This window comes from Festucalex cinctus, chromosome 12 (assembly GCF_051991245.1).
Source record: "Festucalex cinctus isolate MCC-2025b chromosome 12, RoL_Fcin_1.0, whole genome shotgun sequence".
In the NCBI taxonomy this organism is placed as follows: Eukaryota; Metazoa; Chordata; class Actinopteri; order Syngnathiformes; family Syngnathidae; genus Festucalex; species Festucalex cinctus.
Genome location: NC_135422.1, coordinates 8,538,298 through 8,561,868, shown reverse-complemented (window position 1 = coordinate 8,561,868; position 23,571 = coordinate 8,538,298). Strand labels below are relative to the sequence as shown.

Genomic DNA, 23,571 nt, shown 5'->3' with positions numbered 1-23,571 from the left:
TCCCATTATTAACAAAGTAACTGCAGGAAATCTCAAACATTCATCATCAGAGGCTTACCATTCAAAATAAATAAGAAAGCTCCTCATCTTAGACGTCATATATGTGAAGTATACATGGCTAATAGTCCTCAAGATGTCTAATCTAGAAATCATTGTAACAAACTACAGCAGGTTTTACATTTCTTCTGTTGACTTTTTTTCTCCAGTGAAGAGCTCTGCAAATGCTGGAGTGACCGATGAAAACGTAAGAAATGCTTCCTTCATGGGGGGGAATAAAAAAAATGATCAAAAGAAATGTAAAACCTAGCGCTGCTCGTCGAGCAGTCAGTGCTCATGAAATCACTAATGCAAATAAATCATGTTTGTTCTTAATTCAGTTCAATGGGGCTTTAGAAGTTCAGATAACAGAGTCATTTTAATAAATAGGTCAGCAATCAGCACAACAGTAGTGCTGAAGTTACATATTAAGCACATGAAAACTTTTTTTTAAATAAACCTCCATTGCACAAATAAAAAACACTTTCCTTTAAAAGAAAAACAAAAGCATATCACATTTCGCTTCATATGTCGGACTCAAACTTTCTGCAAGTTCTCGTGTTCCAATCGCTTAGGCGCTCAACTTGAAATACTACATTCAGTAAAGCCTTGGGGGGAGCCGGGAGCATCCTAATCCTAGTTTGACTCTGTCCTAACATCTATTATTACTTCTAAAATGAAATGGCATGGCCACATTATAAAGGGTCAAACAACAACACAGGTTTGTTAGAGCTGTGCAGGAGGGGAAAGGAGGCAACTACAAACTGTGCGTGTTTGCTCAAAGCCACTATACACCACCTGCGATGCAAAGGCGGCCTACAGGAGATGCTGAGGTAAACCCATAACAGGCTGTGACTGGTAAAAACACGCTTGTGAGCCCTGCGTACTATCTTACCATGAGATATCGTAGTTGAGGTGACCACGCCGCTCATCTGTACACTTCTCTGGATACAATCAGAGGCCAAGCATGAATAAGGCAGCCTTTAAAAATAAAAATTCAACACAAAACTCATTACCGCTCCCAATACAGAAGGGTGGATCAACAAAAATAGTTCCTCGAGATACAATAAGCTACAAACACACAAATAGAGTGGATTCTCTGAAATGTGACCCATAAAAAAATGCTCTCAAGAAATTAAATATTGAAATGAATTAAATCCCTTCTTAAAGGATGAAATGAAAAAAGGTCAACTTGAATGTTTACAAAAGGAGTATTAAGGCCACGGGAAAATAAAACAAGTCATTCTTTTAAAAAATAATAATAATAATAATCTCCAAGAATAAAGTCATTTTATTGGAGGAATAAAGTTGTGCGGGAAAAATTTGAGGGGAAAAAAATTCAAGAATGCAATGTTACGGGTCCAAAAAAAAGTCGCAAAATTACAGTTGATTTTTTTTTTTGTACACTGAAGGAATAAAATTTATTTTTTATGAATAATACCTGATATTACAGTAATTAAATTGTAAGATGAGTACTAAAAGTAGAGAATTATAAATTGTATTTTCAAGGATAATGTTCAAAGTTGAAGAAAAATGACAATATTACAAGAACCACCAGAAAATAAGTTCCAAACAATGAAAATAATTGTAATATGATAGACAGTTTGACAAAAAAATAAATAAATAAATAGAAAATCAAAATTTTAAAAAATGATATTAATGTATTAGTGAATTTTGAGAGATGTTTTTTTTAATTAAAAAAATAATAATCCTAAACTTTAACAAGCAATAATTATTTATTTAATGTGGAGTAAACATTTTGGACTGGAAAATACATTCAAACATAGGAAAAAATGCTAAATACCAGGGTAATATGTATGAAAATTACGCGAGTAATCATCGTTTATTCATAATTTTCTATTCTTTATTATGTCTGCCCTGCATGATTTCCGTTTCTGCATTTTCCCCCCCCCCCCACTACGCCATGGGGTAATATGTGCCTGTACAAGTCAACACCCCGTGGAATTGTAGGAAGAAATGCTAAGTTTTTAGAATTTAGCCTCCAATTACGTTTAAAATACATTGGAATGTATTTAAGTATGTTTGAACGTACTAAATATTTGCCGGTCGAAAATGTTTACTGCAGATTTGCAGTTCCACCTCCACGCTTCCATAAATTGGTTGGCAAACTTGAACAATAGTTAAACTTGATAACCTGGGAATTTGGTTATACTTTCAAAGTTACGGTACAACTATTTTCAAATGAGTTCAACTTGAATCTTTTCCACCTTTTTCTTGAATTATGGCTTCATTTTCTCCTAGTTTTAGACTCACTTCCCAATCGTCGTTTTATTTTGTCGGCGTGGTCCTAATCCTCCTGTGTGCACACTAGTGTAAGTTTGTACAGGTAAATGAAATGGACAGCATATATTTACAAACACACGTCAGTCCCTGATGGTTTAAGGCCAAAGTGCTCGTGATGCAGACGGCAGCCCCATCACACGTAAGCTGCTGCCTCACTTTAGTGTTCTTCAGTTTGTACAATAATACTCAAGGCCTTTTGCTCTCGGTCACAAATAGAAAAATCAGCAAATGTCCCGATTTCAAACCTAAACAAGCTCAAATCTCAACTCGTTTTCGACAGTTTGTGGGCTCCTCTTGAAAAACAAGAACGTTTTTATATACATACGACAGTTCATAGGATTCCAGCACAGTCATTGGTTTTGCCTTCTCATCCGAACGAGACTTCACAGGGAGTTTGGGGGCGTCTCGTAAGATGCGGATGAGTGTCGTCAGAGCATTCCAAAGCCCTCGCTGCCCTCGCTGATGGCCAGCTTCAGCATCTTGTGCAGCTCCTCGTACGAGTCGTAGGTGGGGAGGCACAGCTGGTTGAAACTGGACACGGGAGAAACAAAAGGTGGTTGGAAAACTTGAACTCAATTGAAAATGAACATTTGAACTGACCAGGTGTGTGCGGTGGGCAGGGTGCTCTGCGTGGGGGCAGCGATGATCTGGAAAGAGGGGCACAGGGTGTTGAAGCCTCCGGGGGGCAGCTGGGAGGAGCCGGTGGTGAATTGCAGGAGGCGAGCCAGCTCCTCCTGGGTGAAGCTGGACACCACCGCCCAGAACCACTTCATCACCTGCGGGCGCAAAAGCAGACGTCGATCGTCAGCGGCCGGCTCGAGGCGAGGCGGGAGACTGTGGCTGACCTTTTCCCGGAAATGCCAGGATCCACCCACGATCACAGCGTGGGCCTTGAAGTCCTGCACGTTTATGTCGCCGGTGCCGCACATCAGCAGCTAAAAACAAACACAAAAGGAGGCTTGAAAGGAGTTGTGGGATTTTTATACAAAGAATGAAATTGTGAATAGCAAATAGGTGGGGGTCCAACCTGGACGGTTTGGGATTTTTTAGTTAACTTTTATTTCATTTGGACTTTTGTTTTTCTTTTTCAATTCAGTAAATTTGAATTAGTTTTTAGAGCAAATTTTTTAGTTTTAATTCCTTTTTTTTGGGGGGGGGATGCTTTGTTTAAATGTAGCTTTAACTGGTTTTAGTATTAGTTTTAGTCTTTTTTTTTCTTTTTCTTTTTTTAAATAGAGATTATTTGTTGAGTGCAAGATTTCCAAAATGTCACAAAGTATTGTGCAATAAATAGGGATGTCAAAATTAGTGTTAATTTTGAGTTCCTTTCAGGCCACTAATTTTTTTAACATGCAATTTATAACCGCTCCTTACTTGGAAAACTTGTACTGAGGAAATTCCAGTCGTAACGCAGCAGACACGTCCATGTTAAAATTTAGCAGTAATAAGTTTAATGATAATGCATATATTTGTGGAGACTGGTTAAAGATTAGAAAGCTCTTAATATGAAAAGAAAAATGCACTGAGCTCTCACCAATGTCTTGCAAATAAATGCAATTATGCCATCTAGAGGCAGAAATATGACCTCAACACAAATCTATAGCACTCGTTTTTTTACAGTACAGTACATCTTTTTAATTTTAACAAATTTTTATGAATCATTATGAAATTGCTGTATCAATGACTAAATGATGCAGCCATATTTTTACTAGTTTAACATTTTTCCACTTTTATGTTAACAAGAGTATGAAAACTTGGGGAAAAAAAATATTTTATTGTACATTTAAAACAAAATTTTTGTGATTAATCTTGAGTTAACAATTGAAATCGTGCAATTAATTACAAAAGATAATTAATAAATATGCAATTTAATAAAAACTTGCTTTTCAATCTCAAAAGTACTCCAACATAGTGTACAGACATACCTCCAACTCATTCTCATCAAATATGGCTAGCAAGTTTTCTGGAACCAATTCATTCAAACCTGCAATAGATGTGCAAACATTACTACACTCCTGATGTGCGCGTTCCCTCTGATCTCAGAAAAACATGCATTGGAGTAATGGCAGGATGCTTTTCCCGTACCTTTCAGGAAGTGTTCCACCTCATCTCTCACCTGACTGGCCAGCCTGTATTGGCCCAGCAGGTTGAGATAATGCATCTTGTTTTCATTGGTAACTGCAATGTGGGCTCCTCCTGACAGCAGCTCCACCACCTGCAGCACAAACGAGCATTGAAACCGGCAGCCGACATTCCATTGAAGGCAGATTTATGGATGCAAGGCTTTTGGGTGGTATCTATGAGGTAGGCTAAGCTACATCGCGGGAAATGTCCTTGCACCCTCATTTGGAATAACAAGTCTCTTGCCAAACAAACAACATGGTTTCTCTTTTGTTTGCTTTACTGGTGTGAAAAGACGTCATGGATTTTTTTTTTTTTTTGCCCTCACCTTTTCCAGCTGCCCGGCTTTGTTGTACTTCTCCTCGGCAAACACCAGGTCCATTTCGCTCACGTCATTGTTCAAGATGAAACACACTTTGGTTTTGTAGAACTCCTGGTCATCCGTCTCAAAGTACTGCGCGTGAAGGAGGAGGACATGAAATGTTTAAATAAACATTTTGTCTTCTCAATGGTGATCGGGTTCGCTTTTGAAATGTATTGGCTCGGAATAAAGAGCAGGCTTGTTCTCTATAAACAACACAGGGCACATCAAGTGCCTGCGCTTTGCTCAGATATTTGCGGATGCAGAGCAGCTGCTAACCGGGATGTAAACAAGTCGAACAGGTGCAAAAGGTTGCTTGTGTTTCATACCTTGTAATTCATCCTTAGACCGATGATTTGGGCCAGGAAAGAGCGCGTAAAGCGAGCTCGGACCAGCTGTTTGTAAGCCCCGCCGAGCGCAGACTCGTACAGGCACTTCCCGACGACGCGGCCGGCGAACTCGTAGATTTTCAGTCGCAAGTGTGGCGGTCGCTCGGCATTCGGGTGCACCTGAATGACAAGTGTTAGTAAGACATGATTGTTTTTTTTTTTGTTTTTTTGTTTTTTTAAGATAAAAACACACAACCCCATCCCCAATGTATCCAACTAAACATCTTTCAATAAATACACGCACCATGCTTTAGTTAACTCTTTGACCGCCAAAAACGTTTAATAATATCACAATGTATGCCGCCATAAAAGTTAAATGACGTCAACTATGTTTTTTTTTTGGGGTTTTTTTGGTTGTTTTTTTTCTTTTTTTTTAATCAATGGGCAGTGTAACGTCTAAGTGCAGCGCTGCCTGGTCAATGGGTTGTGAGCTATTCAATTTACTTTTTTTTTATTTTGCTCTTTCTGTAATTCACAAATATACCACAAGATGGTGCCAAAGCGCTCGCTAAGAGGAAAGTAGTAACTATGTCAAGGAAGCAGATTAAAGTGACACATCTTGAATGTTTTTAAATCTTTTATCGGGGAGGAGCTGAGTTTAGTTTGTGAAATAAGTTACGAGAGAGTCTTCGCCACTTTTATTAGCTCTGCTGAGTTAAGTGGCTATTCAAAAGAAAATCACCTAAAAAACATTTATGGTTAAAGGTAATGTCGGAAGAACTTGAAATGGTTATTAAAATATTTTTAATGGTCATACTGTGTAAAAATAACTTGACATTTTTATTAAATTATTTTTAATGGTAATGTAAGAAGAATTTGAAATGGTGGGTCAAGTATTGTAGAATACCAATTTGTGGTATAATTTCAGTTTAAACAACTAATAGAGACAATTATAAAACATTTAGTGGAGGTGTCAGTACTCGCAGCTTTTCGCTAATAGCACGTGTTAACTGAAGTAATTTAACTTTTTTTTTTTTTAGCCACCCAATTTAAAATTGAATTTTAATGAAAGCATACTTTTTCAATAATTTTCTCAAAACATTGCATTCAATATTCTATATTGTGAGCGCTTGATTTTTAAAAGTAAAGAAAGGGTTATAGTCTCTTAGTTTATTTTCCTTCAATACAAAGAGAATGAGGGATGTGAAGAACAATAAGTGTTTTGAAGGCCATTTTTTGCAGAAAATTGAGATGCTCAATTATGACATGCTTTCATTAATGTTTAGCAACACACTTAACAGTGCACACAGGAAAATGGCGAATACATTTAATTAGGAGCTCACCAAGCCCTGGTTGTTGTCGCTGAAGCGGGTGAATAACTGGTTGGTGGTGTCAAAGAGGGTCTTGCATATGAGCTCAAACCATTCCCTGCGGGGCCCACCCCAGTCGAGAGCTGCAGAGCAACATTTGGATGATTCCAACAAAATGTGGCTTATTATATAGTCTTCAACTGTTTTTGATTTACCTTCCTCATCTTGAAAGACCACCTCAAAGTTTTTAGTCCAATCTGACAGCGAGAAGTTCCGTGTTGCCTTCAGGGACTGACACAATGATAGGGAGATAGAATTTTCACAAAGAGCTCATAATATAACCTTGTCCGTCTATTCCGCGATACAAAAAGAACCACTCACTGAATCGAGAATGGCGTGCCGGGTGATTTTTAGGCAGGTCTTGGTGTGAGGTCTCTTGGAGTGAATGTGCCTGAGTTCACGTTGAAAGAAGTTCACCTTGTCCTGGAACGTTTCTGAGCCGCCTGTGGGCGCATTAACTGTTGGAGTATTGAGCTAAAAAACGAAGTTAATGCACTAGAGTGTAAAAACAAACCCATGTTTTTGTGAAGAAAACGAATGAAGGTGGCGGCCATGATGTTCCTGTCCTTGCAGCTGAGCTCCACAGGCGGCTGTATTCCATCATCCACCACCAGAGTTTGGTACTTGTGAATGGGGTCAAGACCGTGATAGCTAAACTGAAAGTGGAGAAATTGGAGGAAGAAACAGTTACCATGTGTCAAACCCAAGGCCCTGGGGCCAAATCTGGCTCGCGGCATCACTTTATGTGGCCTTCTAAAGCAAATAAAGCCTGTATTTGTTTCTTGTTACCATACATGTTAACAACACCTAGGTCCATGGCTGCCTTTAAGCTGGACCTAGAAAAGCATAACTGGTCTGAAGTCTATTCAAAAAACGATCCTAACACTGCATATAGTGAATTCCAGTCAACATTTAACTTTTTATACAATAAACACTGTCCAATAGTTCAAATTAAAAGGAAGTATAAAGGTCCAAATAAGGTATGGATGACAAAGGGGATAGAAAATGCATGTAAAAAGAAAAATATTTTATATAAAAGATTTCTTAAAACAAGAACTATGGAATCTGAAACAAAGTATAAGACCTATAAAAATAAATTATTAAATATTATACGTATAAGGAAGAAAGATCATTACCATGCATTACTAGAGCAGAATAAAAACAATATGCAAGAAATATGGAAAATACTAAATGATGTAATTAAAAATAGATCTAAAAAAATAAATTATCCAGAATATTTTATAAAAGATAAAAACAGTGTAATCGATAAAATTTCAGACATAGTCAATAACTTCAATGAATATTTAGTTAATGTGGGTAGAAATTTGGCAAATGAAATTCCAGAGACAAGAAATAAACATGAAATAGATAAGTACGTTGTAAATAATTCATCCACTATGTTTTTAAATGGTGTTAATGATATTGAAGTATTAAATGTTGTAAAAACATTAAAAAATAAAAAGTCTACCGACTATTTTAATATTGATATGACACTGGTAAAAAGTATTATAGAATATGTTGTAAAACCTTTTACATATATTTGTAATTTGTCTTTCCAAACTGGTATATTTCCATCAAAAATGAAAATAGCAAAAGTAATTCCTATTTACAAAAGTGGTGATAGACATATATTTAGTAATTATAGACCAATATCATTGTTGCCACAGTTCTCAAAAATTCTAGAAAAATTATTTTTATATAGACTGGATAATTTTATTGAGAAACATAAGATTTTGAGTGAATATCAGTACGGTTTTAGAGAAAAACGGACCACCTCAATGGCAGTCATGGAACTTGTAGAGGAAATAGCTACCAACATAGACAATAAAAAATTTACTGTTGGGATATTTATGGATCTAAAGAAAGCATTTGACACCATAGACCATTCTATATTAATGAATAAATTAGTGAAATATGGTATAAGAGGCTTAGCATATAAATGGATAAAAAGTTATTTGGATGATAGATATCAGTATGTGCAGTTTAAAAATACAAATTCAAAACAATTGAAGATTACTCATGGAGTTCCTCAGGGGTCTGTGCTGGGCCCTAAATTATTTATATTGTATATGAATGATATCTGTTGTGTCTCGAAAATACTCAAGAGTGTCTTGTTTGCGGATGATACAACTTTCTACTGTTCTGGAGACAACTTGAAGCAGCTTCTGACTACTGTGGAGTATGAATTAAGTACAATAAAAAATTGGTTTGATATGAATAAATTATCATTAAATTTAAATAAAACCAAGTTCATAGTTTTCGGTACTAGACCAATCACTCATCAAGTTAAAATTAGGGTGAATTTAATTGAAATAGAAAGGGTGTATGAAAATAAATTCCTTGGAGTAGTTATTGATGATAAATTATGTTGGAAACCACACATAGAAAATGTTAAAAGGAAAATGTCAAAAATCATAGGGATACTCTATAAAACCAAGGAGGTCCTGAACATGAATTCACTATATACATTATATAATACATTATTATTACCATATTTGACCTATTGTGTGGAAATTTGGGGAAACACATATAAAACAAATACTGACACTGTTTTTAAATTGCAAAAAAGAGCCATAAGGATTATTAATAGATCAAAATATACAGAATCAACACATCCACTATTTATTAAATTAAATACAATGAAATTTTATGACTTGGTTGAGTTTAAAATAGCACAAATAATGTATAAAGTATACAATAATCTACTCTGCCACAGTACTCAAAAGTTGTTTGAAATTAGAAACTGTCCTTATGAGATAAGGGGTACAAGTGTATACAAAAAACCCAAAACAAGAACAAATATTAAGCAAAGGTGTGTCTCCGTTAAAGGAGTTAATTTGTGGAATAACTTGGGAACCGAACTGAAAAGATGTAATTCACTTGTTGAATTTAAAAGAATGTTTAAAAGTAAAATTCAATATTATTATTTAAATCAGATATAAGTTAAGAAGATTGTAGAAATGATTTATTCATTTACTTATTTTTCTTTGATGTATTAATATGAGTGTAATGAAATTTGTATATATGTGTGTTACTAGTGTATTTTTATTTCTATTTTTAATTTATTTTTTTATACGAGTAGCATTATATTTTCTTTTATTAAAAATGTAATTTATTATAAATAAGTGATAGGATATGAAGAATAAGGGGTAGGACTGGATAAGTTTTCAACTTCTTCCTACTCCCTTGAACATATACATAGATATTTATTGGATGTTTCTTTTATTTTATTTTATTTTATTTTTTTTTACTTTTAACTTTGTGTTTATATAATTATACGTGTATATGTGCATATGTTCAATAAACTTCAAACTTCAAACTACATAGCTTTGTTCTTTTCATTTTGGCAGAAAAAAATTACGCTCCTTTAGTAAAAACTAATTAAATTAAAGGTGGGTGAAGTCCGGCAGGCTAAAAAAAAACACACAAAAAAACCTACATGATCTATTTACCTTTGTTCCAGGACAAACTCGAAAGGTGAAAAGGCGCCACGGAATAATTTTCAGGTAAAATTCCTTCACAGATAGTTGCTGTTAAAAAAAAATAAATATACGCGCATAAACATCATCTATTGCTATAAACGGACCGATCAAGTTGTTGGCTCCATCAATGCACTTGCCTTTGGCGATATGTAGCAATAGACCTTTTTTGGTTTCTTGACTTTCTCCGATTGACCCTCCACAGGAGAGTCGTGCTCGTCGTCCTCCTCGCCCATGGACGGTCTCCTCTGGGGAGCCAGCAAGGAGGAGGCGGGTAGTTGCCATGGGGAGCTGCTGTAGTTCCCGTTAGTGTAGAGGTACGCCTCAAAGTAGATGCTGATGCCTGGCGTGGACACATTCTTCTCCACGTAGGACTTCTCATTCTCTACGAGACAAGGAAAACTTGCATTGATCGACTGTGCGGGAAACAAATAATCAATTTTATCTGTGTCATACATTAGTCAGGTTTCCATCCAACTGTCTCAAATTTTTTAAGCGAATTTCCCGAAAATGCGCAAAACGGACATGCGACTTATGCCCGTTTCCATCTGTTCTTCTTTTGCGAATACTGACAGGGGACGCCATCGCTGTAGGTGGCAGTAAACACCAGAGGTGTGATCCAGCAGTAATTTAAAAGAAGAAGAAGAAAAGGAGGCAACCGCCGCATGATGACGTCGTATGAGTTTGCTTTTGTAATTTTTGATAAACCGTCGCATTTGTTTGCTGTTTTCCATCTAAAATTGCATTAATTTTCGCTTAATACTAATTCCAAAAAGATTTCTGTTTTTAAAATTGGTTATTTCTTTTTAGTCGTACCACATGATAACTTAAAAATGGGCATCATCAGACAAACTTATCCGTCAATGACCTATTTTTTAAATTTTATTGCTACCTCTTTGGTGAGGATAATAAACGATAAATCAGTCATTATGCACTAGGGGTGTTAAAAAAAATCGATTCGGCGATATATCGCGATACTACATCGCGCGATTCTCGAATCGATTCAATAAAAAAAAAATCGATTGATTTTTTTTATTTTTATTATTTTAGTTTTTTTTAAGAGCTCAGAATTGTTCATTCGGTAGTCTTACCGATTCAACGTCTTATCATCATTGCCTTTTTTTTTTTGTGTGTGTGTATGTGAATCGATTTTTAAACTTCCATTTTTAATGGAAAAATATTCAACAAAACGTCTGACTTCGGGTTAGGATTCACACCTTGAGCATGGAAGAATGTTATATGAACGGAACATTAAGCCTTAATATTTTATTTTAATGCTGTTCAAACATGAAACAGATTACAACCTCTATAAGACTGAAATTTCAGATAAATAAATAATACATTTTCATATAAATCTTACACTCTACAAGCTTACTGATTAGTATTTTCTAAATTTGAATGAAAAAAAATCGCAACAATCGACTTAGAAATTCGTATCGGGATTAATCGGTATCGAATTGAATCGTGACCTGTGAATCGTGATATGAATCGAATCGTCAGGTACTAGGCAATTCACACCCCTATTATGCACTATAGATTATGCAATAGACTAGGAGATGCATTCCAAAAGGAAAAATAAAATATGTGATCGTGTAACAGGGCTGGGATGGGAAAATCGCTACATGGGAACACAAATTTGAATTCAATCTTTACTCACCATTGAGAACAATAATGTCAAATTCCCCATTGCTGAGTGGCTGATCCACATAGGCGATGCGGGCCCTGAAGCAGCCGGTCCTCCACAGGGTCAGTTTCATCAGAACCTGACACTGCTGCTTATTGAGTGCCACCGTAGTACTGTAGTAGCCCTCCACGTTGTCATCATCCACTGTGCCCAGCTGCACAACAATAATGCAAGTATAAAATAGCCATTTGGAAGCAGACAATGACAGCGCAGTGGTGGATGCATACAGAGTGCACGTGGATTCTGTAGTTGGCCTCATCTGTGAGCGATGTGGAGTTACTGGTGGGGTTTCCATATTCATCTCTGGGCTCAATCTGCAGAGTGTGCTGCTGGCTGTGTGTTAGCACCAGCGTTGAGAAATGGTAGGCTATTTTGGTCTTGGATGGGACCAATGTACCTGAAGTGGAGGAGCATAAACAAACAGTCATCAGCCAAAATGCAAAGTACAGATTCAACAGGAAAGAATAAATGAAAACCAACCTGGCTGGAAAATTTTATAGTAAGGACTGTAGGCGACGTTGAGGCCGCCAAGCTTGACAGCGACCTCGTAGCGGCCGGCCTTGCGCACGGTAAAAGCGACTTTTACCACGTTTGACTCGGGTTCTTGTAAGACCTCCTGTGTAACAGGGATATCCAGAGCCAGTTCAATGTGGGTGATGTTGATCCGCAACCCCACGGGCCGATGGGCCGGGAAAGGCTGGCCGTTCTTGTAAAACAGCTGAGAAGAGGAAAGGAAATAGTACATGAGCACAGCACTACAATACCACACTAAGGACTAGGGATGGGAGACATGACGTTAAAAAATATAATCCCCCCCCCAAAAAAAATAAAAGACACAATTGACACAAAAGACACAAACGCGATTGTTTCCCTTTGTTGATATTCATGCGTTATTCAAAACAAGGGCTTTTCTGTTTTTTGGGGATTTGCTTTATTTCGCCTGATGTTGTTTGTTTCTTAGGAAGAATTAAAGTCATTGCTTTTTTAAAGAATAAGCACTTAAGGCAAGGATGTCTAACATAAGGTGTGCAGGCCAGGACCGGCCCGCCAGGGGGTCCAATCTGGCCCGTGATAACAGAACACAAAACTGCAACATTTTCCACTACAATTACAGTACCGTATTGTTAATTTTGTCCACTGGAGAGCACACTGACAAGCACTTAAATGACATTCTGAAATTTGGCTGATAAGTCTGTATTTGATACAAAGATTTTTTTTTAAAAGCAATTTCAGATTACTCTGCAATAATACATTTATATATTTAAAAAAAAAAAAAAAAAAAAAAAAAAAAAAATGGAAAAAAAAAACTGAATAATTTGACCTGTCATTGTTGGTCACGGACATACCAGCCAAGCACACTTGAGATCAAATTTGGGTGAAAGTGGCCCCTTAAATTTAAATGAGTTCACACCCCTCAAGGTGTCAGAAAAGTCAATAATCAAAATTTTAATCGGCCAGCCCTACTGATGAAATCCCACATTTACAGCCCAAAGACAAAACCCTTACCTGGACTCTGAAGCTCATCGTCTGCCCCACTTCTTGTGGCTCCTTCCAATCCCAGGACACCTTGCAGGAGCGTGGATCCAGGTAGTTGCCCCGCACATAGTCGTAGATGCTGCGGTCACCACGCCGGCCAGGATCCTCATTCTGCAGGAAGCTGACAACCCTGGCAGCAAGCTCACACAGGAACTTGATGGTGAAGACAAATGCAATGATGGAAACAGTAATTCCACCTGCCAGATGACATTAGGAGACATAAAGGAAGAATTACTAATAGGATATGCTTTTAAGAAGGTATAGTATTAAAGAATGTGTGTTTTTAATAAATAAATAAAATTAACTAGTAAGTAAAGCAAATAGAGAATGATGTCTGGAGGTTTGAATTTCCATCTCAGCTAATTTGTCACAATCAGATGTGGCTGTATTATATTGTTAGTTACAACAGGTCATAATAGACAAGATTGGACATAAAAAAATAATTGACCTTGTGCCAAGCCATGCCCCCAGAATACAAACCAATCACAGAGGTCCTGTCTCCAATTAGTAGTGGGTATTGACAAGCGCCTCTGGATCATGGCAATGAATGCATTTAATCCTCATTGTGGAATAGCATGTCAGTGTCCCTTTCCTCGGCACGGTGGACGAGTGGTTAGCACGTCTGCCTCCCAGTATTGAGGACTCGGGTTCGAGTCCAGGCTCCGGCCTTCCTGGGTGGAGTTTGCATGTTCTCCCCGTGCCCGCGTGGGTCTTCTCCGGGTACTCCGGTCTCCTCCCACATTCCAAAGACATGCATGGCAGGTTAATTGGGCGCTCTGAATTGTCCCTAGGTGTGCTTGTGAGTGTGGATGGTTGTTCGTCTTTGTGTGCCCTGCGATTGGCTGGCAACCAGTCCAGGGTGTCCCCCGCCTACTGCCCAGAGCCAGCTGAGATAGGCGCCAGCAACCCCTGCGACCCTTGTGAGGAATAGGCGGTCAAGAAAATGGATGGATGTCCCTTTCCTTGGGTGATATATGAGGGGAAATGTGTGTTTTCTATATAGTATAGATGTTTCGTATACTCATCATCGGTGCATGTTGAGAGACTTTGCAAAGATTAACTTGACAACAAACCGAAGAAAAAACAAAACCAAAGTCATCAAGATTGTGTTTTCATGAAATTCAATTTCTTGGGATTATTTTTCCACTGTGAAAGGTGTCGAGTGCACAGTTTTGGTTACAAAGCCACTAAAAAGAAAGAAAGCCTTTCCTCCGGAGCAAAACATGCTGGACACGCTTCAGTAAGTTAAAGTTAGATCAAAAGAGGACACTCGAACTGAGGCAGTTCTTGTTTGCGAAAGCATAAAATCAAAAAGCTGTTTCCTCTCATTACAAAACATGTTGCCTTAAAAAAAAGGTCATTTTATCAACAAAAGTCATTTTATTAGACTGGCACAGAGGTTGCAACGTTCAACTTTATAGGAGAATACAGAGAAGCAAAACTGTGTTCTCGGTTTCCTATCAATAATTCATTGTAACTGCTCAGTGTTCCTTGTAATCTAAAACCGAGGAAGAAAGCCAGAAAAAAAAAAATCAAGCAATTAGCTCAGGGAGACAAAATGGACCATGAGATTGTTATCCAAGAAGATAAAAGTGTATGATAAAGTTTAAAATACCATAAACTATCAAGAATCTTGAAATGGAAATGCTGCATTCTACTGGCCTGAATTTTCCACCAGAAAAAAAATACAAAGTACCAGGAACTAAAGACTTCAATATGGACTCACCAATCACGTAAAACATGAGGTCCCTTATCAAGAAGCACAGCGCCACAGTACAGCCAAATAAGAGTGCTCCCGCTGCAAAAGACATGAAGTCATCATTACAAGAGTTTTGGTGGTCAATATGCAGTGCTCAACATAAATGAAAACCCAACAAATGTGTTACTAATAAAAACACATTGATCTGATGACTTTTACATCAAATAATTTGGTATTAAAATATACAATTTGGGCCACCTTCAGCAGCAACATCTGAACTCAAGCATTCTCTATAACTGAGAAGGAGTCTGTGGAAATATTTTGGCCCGCTGTTCCTACCAGGATGTATTAAATTCAGCAACATTGAAGGGTTTTCAAGCATGAATGACCTTTTAATGGCAATGCCACAGCATTTCATTCAGATGCAATTCCAGACTTCAACTATGACCACTCCAAAAACTTCATTTTTGCTTTGTTTTGTTTTGTTTAAGCCATTCACAAGTTGACTTGCTGCTGGTGTCTTTAAAGATCGTTCATCTGCTCCGGAAATCACGTGTGCTCCAGCTTACTTAGTTCATGAACTGGTAGCTGAACATTCTCCCTCAGGATTTTTTTTGGAAAACTGCAGAATTTGTAGTTCCATCAATCACAGCAAGTTGTCCAGATCCTGGCGTAGCAAGGTAGCCTCTCGCAAACAGACTATTGATATGATATTCTTTTTCAGAAATGCTGTGTTCATTTACGTCAGATGTCACAAGACACGCACGTTCCAAAAACTTGAAACTCATCAGTCCATAGAATGTTCCCCCAGAAGTCCTGAGAATTATTCATTGTCATTAATTTGCAAAAGTAAAAAGGGGCCTTTGTTTTTTGCTCAGTTTTTTGCTTGGAACTTTGCCATCAGTGCCATGATTGCCATTTTTGCCTATTCGCGTGCTCATTGAGGCCAGCATTTCTTTAGACATTGTCCCGGATGAGTCATCGCCATTCTCTTAGGGTAATTTCTGTTGTCTGGCCACTCCTGCTTTCTCAGTTGTGGATAATAGCTCTCACCATAGTTTGCTACAGTCCTAAAGATTTAGGAATGGCATTGCAAGTTGCAACCCTTTACAGACTGATAGATGGCAATCACTTGGCTGTATTTCTCAAGTGTTGTTAAATTTCATTGGCTCATGGCCTTTTGCTGCAGCTTTTTGAGATCTTTTAGCTGACTTTGTTTTGTCAGACAGGCTCTATTTAGGTGATTTCCTGGTTGAACAGGTTGTTAATTAGGCTTGGGTGCGATCAGTGAAAATGAAAGGACAATTATGATTGGCCACAGAAAATTCATGATTTTATAACAAGGGGTTTTCCAGGTAGCCTGGAATAGATTTTATCATTAAGAAACCAAATCACCAATTTAAAAACAAATGTTTGATGATGTTAAGTTTTAAAATCAGAAAACTAATAATAATAATAATAACAATAATAATAATAATAGTAATAATAATAATAATAATAAAGCATTTGAGAAGAAGGCAAATACTTTTCCACACCACTGTACAATGGCCAATACTGAGCATCCAGTACTTTCTCTTTGCAAATTCCCCGCCAACATACTTCTATTAAATCCAGCAATATAAACTAACACCACATGTGGACAGTATTACTCTCACCACACATTTCTGTTCTAGGTGGCTGTCAAACTGGACTGAATTTGCAATAATTATGTCATTATTAGTTGTGGATCTAGAAATTTTTACCTGGGGCAGAAAAGGGGTGGCAGGACATTTTTTTAAATAAGAGCAACTTGAATTCTGTTCAACTTTGGAGGTTCAGGTGTAGCATACAAGCATGGCAAATACCCAAAGCTTGAGAGTCGATTAGTTCACTATCTCACCGATTGACCACTTCTCATTCAGACGCCTTTCAGCAAGACTGTGCACCAGCTGGATCTCGTAGTCCTGGTCCCGACTCCTCCGTGAGGTCTGGAGGATCTTAATACCAGTCGACAACTTGATGTAGTCTTCGTCGTAGTACCCCCAGGCGGCTAATAGTAGCAGCTGACTGTCGAAGTTTGACAGATCATCCAGATTCACATAACCCAAAGTCTTCAGCCTGCAGTGGATAAGAGAAGAGATTTATGCATGTCAGTCATGCATTTTGTTACATAAATGACATCACTGCCGTGTCCCACCAATTTAGCAGGAACACCAATCTTAACTGCAGACAAATATTTGTTGCCACTTGACTCAACCACCATATGCCTCAATATAAATAGTAATCAATAATAATTATATTACAGTAATTATATGTTTATTTAAACAATAATAATTGCTATGTAAATTAAAATGTGGATTACTTATTGGCCATGCATTCATTAAATTGCAATTTATAAAATCATAAATACAACTGAAATAAATAAAAGTATAGACAAAAAAAAAATGAACCAGATTCTCATCACTGTAATAAATTTGTGTTCATTTCCTTTTCTCAGTAGAACTCTGCGTCACTGCAATCCAGGAAATGACAAATCCAGAAATATTCTGATGAACTTACGTTTTGTAAAAGTGTCCCAGGTTCTGAGAACAAAGCCACTCCTGGAAGGCAAAATCTCGGAGCAGCCGAATATGAGCCTCAGCGATTTCCCTCCAGCTCTGTTGTTCCTTCACCACCTCTTCCAAGCGACTCAGTACACTTAGACTCAGCTCCTCCAGTGTCTGCACATCTAAGAGAGCACCATATTAAAACTAGGAAGACGCTGGGAAAAGCAAAGTTCACACATTAAATGAAGCTTTCCCTTGAGAAGCATAAAGAAAAGGCACTTTTGTTCTTCTAATGAGTTCGTTGTCAAGTATTGTGGTGTGTTTTTAAGCTTCCACTGACTGAAAACATAGCTGTCTAATCATTGTTCAAAGTCAACAGCAACTGTACAGAATAAATAAACACACACTAAGCAGAAATGTTGTGTGCTCAGCTTGGATTGGCGGTTTGGCTGGTGGGGACATTTGTCCGACACACGGTCAATTCCTGTTTTATAAAGTCCCTTGAGGGGCATACTAAATTTAATATCCATTTTCTACACCGCTTGTCTTCATTAGGGTCACGGGGTTCTATCCCAGCTGACTTTGGGCGAAAGGCATAGAGATATATGATGATCATTCAAAGAGTTCACACCGTCACACAGTTGCAAATAATTGGCAAATGAACCCAAATTGCATCCACACTATATTTATGAACAGATATCAAAAGACAATCGCAGAAATGTTTATTAGTACCATATTTGACAGGGTTTCTGACTAAATTGTTTTTTCCTCGGAGCACAGTGACCTCTTACCTGAAATTTTAGGGACGCAAGTAGAATATTTAGGGTCACATACTGTAAAATGACTTGCAAAGTAATTATTCACCCGACTTATTTTCACTATATTAGTAATAAATGGGCTGAAGTGTGGAGCAGAAGTTTGTCAGCAACAAAAAAATATCCAAGAATAGTAATTTAAAAAAAAATACTAATTGCACTGGTGCGAGTAGATGAAAGTCTTAGCTGCACTGTCTCACATTTCAGGGACAAAATGATACCATTTAGTCTGGAGCCCTGATAGAGCGTGTATGTAAATGTGGGGTAGTTTATGATTTGTTACTCCAAGGTTTTATTCTCATCAATTTTCATCCCATTCTTCGCTTCCTCTAGTCCAAGTTTAGTGTGGATCACACCATGTCACCAAACAGTACAGTGACTAGTACTTACTTGTCAGTGTCACCCTTTAAATAGACCATCTGTTTGATTACAAGTTAGACTACATCTCTGATGTTAGAGGACACAACTTGGTCAAATTATTTTACCACTATTTTTGTCCAGGCCTGTTTCACGAGTTTTGTTAATGGTGTTGGACTAAATTCAAAGTCTGGTTTCACTTATTAATTTTCATTATATTGTTGTTTATTACAACTTTTATCAGATTGAAGTTGTTTCTGTGACCACTGTGGGGTTTTCTTTAACAGATACAGGTAGCAATGATCTTGCTAGTATGTTTTGTGTCAATGTAGTCTGTAGATCTAAACTAATAATAATAATAATAATAATAATAATAATAATAATAATAATAATAATGGAAAATTACAGTTAATTACTAGCAATCCTGAACATAAAAGTTGAATTGTTAATTGCTCAAAACAAAGTCGGTCCGAAAGCACTTCATTATGTCAGATAACTGCTGTTCTTATTTTTATGAAGGGAGATCCAATAAATATGTCGAGCACTCTAATTGATCTATCATCAATTATTAGACAATTGTCACTCACTAACCTTCAAATAAATGCCTGTACTGGGAGAGTCTGTGTCCTCGTAACCATTCCTCAATCTGACCGTCTTTGCCTTTCTTCCAGCGTACTTCCCAGAAGAAGATCCACAGTGCGGAGCAGATGAGAAAGGTCAGGAAGAAGCGACGGTCCATCAGACCATATTGCCCCTGACTAACTAATTTCCTGACAAAAAAAAAAAAAAAAAAAAAACATCGTGATTGACCCACAAAGCACGTCACGTTTTAAAACAGTCCAGAAGTGATATTGAGTAAGAACGTCTTCTTTAAACATATTATTAAAAACGATTTCTAGAAGCTCGCGTTGTGATTGGTTAAAATACATGAATATGAATATTAATGACGCCCCTTAGGGACGAGCTAACGGTAGACTAACATTAGCGCCATACTGAATAATGCATGAAGCACTGGTGCTTAGAACGACCAACACTTTTGTTTGCCACAAGTTCTGTGACCATATGGAGGAAATTGGATGATTAACCTCTACAAACTGCAACAGGATGCGCACAGGTGCTTGTGATGTCACAAGACGCTTTCATGACGTGATACCTAGGTGCCGATTCTTAGACAATAATTGACAAAAACACCGCACGGTCAAGGGAATCGTTAGTTAAAACATTCGACTTTAATTCCTTGCACGAATAGACGCAAATAGCACATAAATAGGTAATTACAATGAACTGAAGCCTGGAAACCGGGCAGCTATGATGCTAACAACAAATAGAAGGACAAAGATAGCAAACAGCGTCAAATAAGTCAATAAAAGGCCCAGATATTTATGAAGAAGCGCATCGTATGCATAAACTAAAACATTCACAGCCTTCTAACAGGCGCACCTAATTTAACGTACCGTAAATGTAACAAATAACATCTTTTTACCTCTCGCATCATCATATCGCAGTCGGTGCGCTTAACAACCGGAACATACGTAAGAAGCGTGTCGCCGGCTGATGACGTCACCACAGTGTCGCCACGCACGAGGACAGAATAGCATTCTGGAACCGGTTTGTGAAAAAGATTTAAATCGTCGTTTTCAAGCATGGTATGTACACAATGTGTATGTATGGAGCACATGCATAATGTTGCGAGAGTTTATTTTATGTTTTACGCGTTATATTTTTATTAATTATACGCCCAAGCTTTGGTTGATAAGCCTTCGAGCTAACTGTTAGCCTAATGTAATGGTGTAATGTGTGATCTCTTTAATAAAAAAGGAACACATAACAAGCATATTGTTGTCATACATTCACGAGAATAATGTCGAAATATTACGTAATTACAGTCGTGTCCTTACGGGAAAAAGATTTTGTACTACGATGAAAAATTCATACGATTGAATTGTTATTACAACGACTATACGTTTTACCTGCAAGTTACACGTTTAGGTTGGCATTTTTGTGATGTGCATGAAAAAGAACATTTTGTCAAGTCAACACCATCATCAGTTGCAGCAGTTTAATGTTGCGTGATTGGATTTGCTCACGCAGGACTCAGTCATTCCTTTAGTTTTTTTTTAAACTCATCTAAAGTACGGTCCTGTTATTTTTAATAACAAGGCAATGGTTATCTTTGCCGTGACCGGCAACTCTCCAGGTAGCGTGGTTTTAATAATAATTATTCATTTATAATAACTTATTCACGGCCATCACAGCCATCCTAATCACGGCAAAATAAAGTTAGCAGGAATGTTGCCGGTCACGGCAAAGTAACCACTACCTGTATAAAAGGCAAATCCCTGGAACTCACAGCTGGTCTCAGACTATTGTGTTGACCTTATCTCGTTTAAATTCAGGCTTTGTTAGTTAATTTATATATTTATACTTTCTCCCCAGTATTCCTTTATACTTTTGAAGTACAGTTAGCCTGAATAATATAAGACTATTCCTTTTTAGTATATCAGACATCACTCTTTTGTTAAGTTTGAGGTAAAGTCCCCTTTTTATTACATTTAAATCACAAGTTCAGCAATTTTGGAATTGTTTTTTCAGTAGGACTGAACGATTTTCAAAAATGATTGTGATATATCACATTACACCTTAAGACTGCCTTCTGCTAGTAAACTAAACACTACAGATGTAAATTGTGATTGTTCTTTACATTTGTTTTCCCATGTAGCCGAAACAGAAAACAAAGAAGTTTGCTGCAATGAAACGGATGATCAGTATGAAAGATCAAAGAATGTAAGTTGTAATTTCTTTTCAGTGATCCTTATCGTTAACAGTTTGAACTTTTGAATTTAAAAGACACTTACACTTGTGTATCTTGCAGAAAAGAAAAAGATCGCTCCAAAGCCAAAGAAAAAAAGAAAAAGGACCCTTCAGAGCTGAAGGAGAGAGAAGTGTAGGTGGCCAATTGAATTTAGAGTATTGTGTTGAGCAGTAGATTGTGTCTGATTTGATTACTCTTATCTGTTTGTACAGGCCCAAGTATGCATCGTGTCTGTTCTTCCAGTACAACACTCAGCTTGGTCCACCGTACCACGTTCTAGTCGACACCAATTTCATCAACTTCTCGATCAAGGCCAAACTGGACATTGTTCAGTCTATGATGGACTGCCTGTATGCCAAATGTAAGCACTATTGTCAAATTTCAATAGCTCTGTTATGAAGATGTATTCACGACAACTGCTATTTTTGTTCCAATCCAGGTATCCCTTATATAACAGACTGTGTGATGGCTGAAATTGAAAAACTTGGAATGAAATACAGAGTTGCGCTAAGGTACAACGGCTTCCTCTCCCACTAGTAACTTCTAAACTCATACTTATTATTAACATCTTAACTCTTTTTTTCTTTTTTTTTTCTTTTTTTAATTTCAATGAGATGAACACCAAAGGGGAAAAAAAGTGTCCCCTTCCCTAAACCAGAAGTCTGTCGTAGTACCAAGACTGGCCTGTGAGAGGCAGCATGGTGCCACAGGGCATCAAATCTTCCAAAAAATACAAAGCAGAAATAGAAGAAGATATGCTGTTAGCTCATCTGGTTGCAATTTCTTCTTGTTGTTTTTACTGCTGTCAGTGACTTCAGAGGCAAACACAAACATTCAACACAACCAGTTGCTCCTTTGTTGTACAGTAAAAGAGTGAGCTTCCTTCTTACCTGTTTTTCCAATTTCACGCCACAATTACAGTCTGTGGCTTGGCATAATTCAGTGTTCAACACGCTTGAGGATTTGCATTAATGTTGAACAGGTTTAATTTTTACGATTGGCATCTCAACCATTTTGCAAGCAGATCAGGGAGCATGTGCATTAATAGTACATCTTTATGTACTATTAATGCACCCCATGCCACATATCTGAAGGGTGCTTAGATTTGACGTAATTAAGTTATACTTTTCTGTTTGTGGTTGTAGGATAGCAAAGGATCCAAGGTTTGAGCGCTTGCCTTGCTCACACACAGGAACATACGCTGATGACTGTCTGGTCCAGAGGGTAACACAGGTATACATCATTGTATCTGCAATTTATAAGCATAAAAAGCAGAACAACATGGCTTAGATATGACTTTGAAAACTTTTTCCTAATATTTCGTCAGCACAAGTGTTACATCCTCGCTACTGTTGATAGAGATTTAAAGCGACGGGTAAGGAAGATCCCTGGAGTGCCTATTATGTACATCTCAAACCACAGGTAACATAACTCTACGCCTGCACAATGTACAGCTCACAAAAACAATTACACTAACTTTTTTATTTTATTTATTTATTTTTTTAACTCTCAGGTACAACATTGAAAGGATGCCAGATGACTACGGTGCGCCAAGGTTTTAGTTATTTATTCAAATGTACTGTCCTTGTAAATAGTTTTTCTTTTGTGAACATTAAAATTCTTTGGTGGTTTGGACTTTAGCCAAATGGTGTATTGTTTCTATCATAAAATTGTCAATCATGGATTTTTAAATAAATAATTTTCTGCAGTTGTCTTTAAGTCTTGATTTTTTTTTTTTTTTTTTTTTTTTTTATCATGGTAGAGAACTTGAGGCCAGGTGGTCAAACCTTATACGACATGTTAGCCCAAAGAAAGCCTCCAGTATGATTAGCATTTGTTGGAGCATTGCATCATATTAAAATATAGAATACACTCAGGTTTAGCTCGTTGAAAATATTGCATCATTTATTTTAGTAGTTCAATTCAAATGAGTTTATATTTAGAATTGGAAAAAAAACACCGTTTTAAGAAATTTTAAAAATACATAACGCTATAAGGTAAAAAAAAATTGTTTTGAACTGCTGTAGGCCTACTGAAATATACAGTATGAATTCGGGTTAGGGTGAATGAATGTTTAGTTATACATACACTGTAGACATCCATCCATCCATTTTCTTGACCGCTTATTCCTCACAAGGGTCGC

At 37.3% G+C, this 23,571-nt stretch overlaps 2 protein-coding genes across 7 annotated transcripts; one reads left to right on the top strand and one right to left on the bottom strand.

Annotated features, from left to right (window-relative positions):
- Positions 1–396: 396 nt before the first annotated feature.
- On the bottom strand, positions 397–20,415 carry arel1 (apoptosis resistant E3 ubiquitin protein ligase 1). 4 transcript variants are annotated; one of them, XM_077538510.1, is made up of 22 exons: positions 20,071–20,415; positions 19,208–19,386; positions 17,458–17,626; positions 16,799–17,016; positions 14,947–15,018; positions 13,191–13,417; positions 12,165–12,402; positions 11,912–12,081; positions 11,658–11,838; positions 10,141–10,385; positions 9,974–10,051; positions 7,036–7,177; positions 6,843–6,964; positions 6,677–6,752; positions 6,495–6,604; positions 5,152–5,331; positions 4,790–4,915; positions 4,426–4,555; positions 4,266–4,324; positions 3,186–3,275; positions 2,941–3,116; positions 397–2,871 (listed from the first exon to the last, which is right to left on the bottom strand). In XM_077538510.1, the coding sequence occupies exons 1-22, from the start codon at positions 20,292–20,294 to the stop codon at positions 2,769–2,771; spliced, it is 3,315 nt and encodes a 1,104-aa protein (XP_077394636.1). In that variant the 5' UTR covers positions 20,295–20,415; the 3' UTR covers positions 397–2,768. The 4 variants fall into 4 exon arrangements, with proteins under 4 accessions (XP_077394636.1, XP_077394637.1, XP_077394638.1 ...); XM_077538511.1 differs by having other exon boundaries at positions 20,100–20,415; XM_077538512.1 differs by lacking the exon at positions 20,071–20,415 and adding an exon at positions 19,702–20,054.
- fcf1 (FCF1 rRNA-processing protein) lies at positions 19,995–23,147 on the top strand. Of its 3 annotated transcripts, none has more exons than XM_077538514.1 (8): positions 19,995–20,262; positions 21,336–21,400; positions 21,489–21,560; positions 21,641–21,789; positions 21,868–21,940; positions 22,574–22,661; positions 22,756–22,850; positions 22,942–23,147. In XM_077538514.1, exons 1-8 carry the CDS (start codon positions 20,260–20,262, stop codon positions 22,988–22,990), a joined length of 594 nt encoding a protein of 197 aa, XP_077394640.1. In that variant the 5' UTR covers positions 19,995–20,259; the 3' UTR covers positions 22,991–23,147. The 3 variants fall into 3 exon arrangements, with proteins under 3 accessions (XP_077394640.1, XP_077394641.1, XP_077394642.1); XM_077538515.1 differs by lacking the exon at positions 19,995–20,262 and adding an exon at positions 20,631–20,813; XM_077538516.1 differs by lacking the exon at positions 19,995–20,262 and adding an exon at positions 20,824–21,145.
- The last annotated feature ends 424 nt before the right edge of the window (positions 23,148–23,571 follow it).

Bases quoted from the DNA above. Each gene is read 5' to 3' on its own strand.
- arel1 (XM_077538510.1), bottom strand. From the start codon at position 20,294: ATGTGCTCCATACATACACATTGTGTACATACCATGCTTGAAAACGAC. The intron at 19,387-20,070 runs GTACGTTAAATT...TTTTTTTGTCAG, and splicing joins TGTTATTTGTTACATTTACG to GAAATTAGTTAGTCAGGGGC. The intron at 4,325-4,425 runs GTACGGGAAAAG...CATCTATTGCAG, and splicing joins GGTGGAACACTTCCTGAAAG to GTTTGAATGAATTGGTTCCA.
- fcf1 (XM_077538514.1), top strand. The intron at 21,790-21,867 runs GTAAGCACTATT...GTTCCAATCCAG, and splicing joins GGACTGCCTGTATGCCAAAT to GTATCCCTTATATAACAGAC. The intron at 22,662-22,755 runs GTATACATCATT...ATATTTCGTCAG, and splicing joins TGGTCCAGAGGGTAACACAG to CACAAGTGTTACATCCTCGC.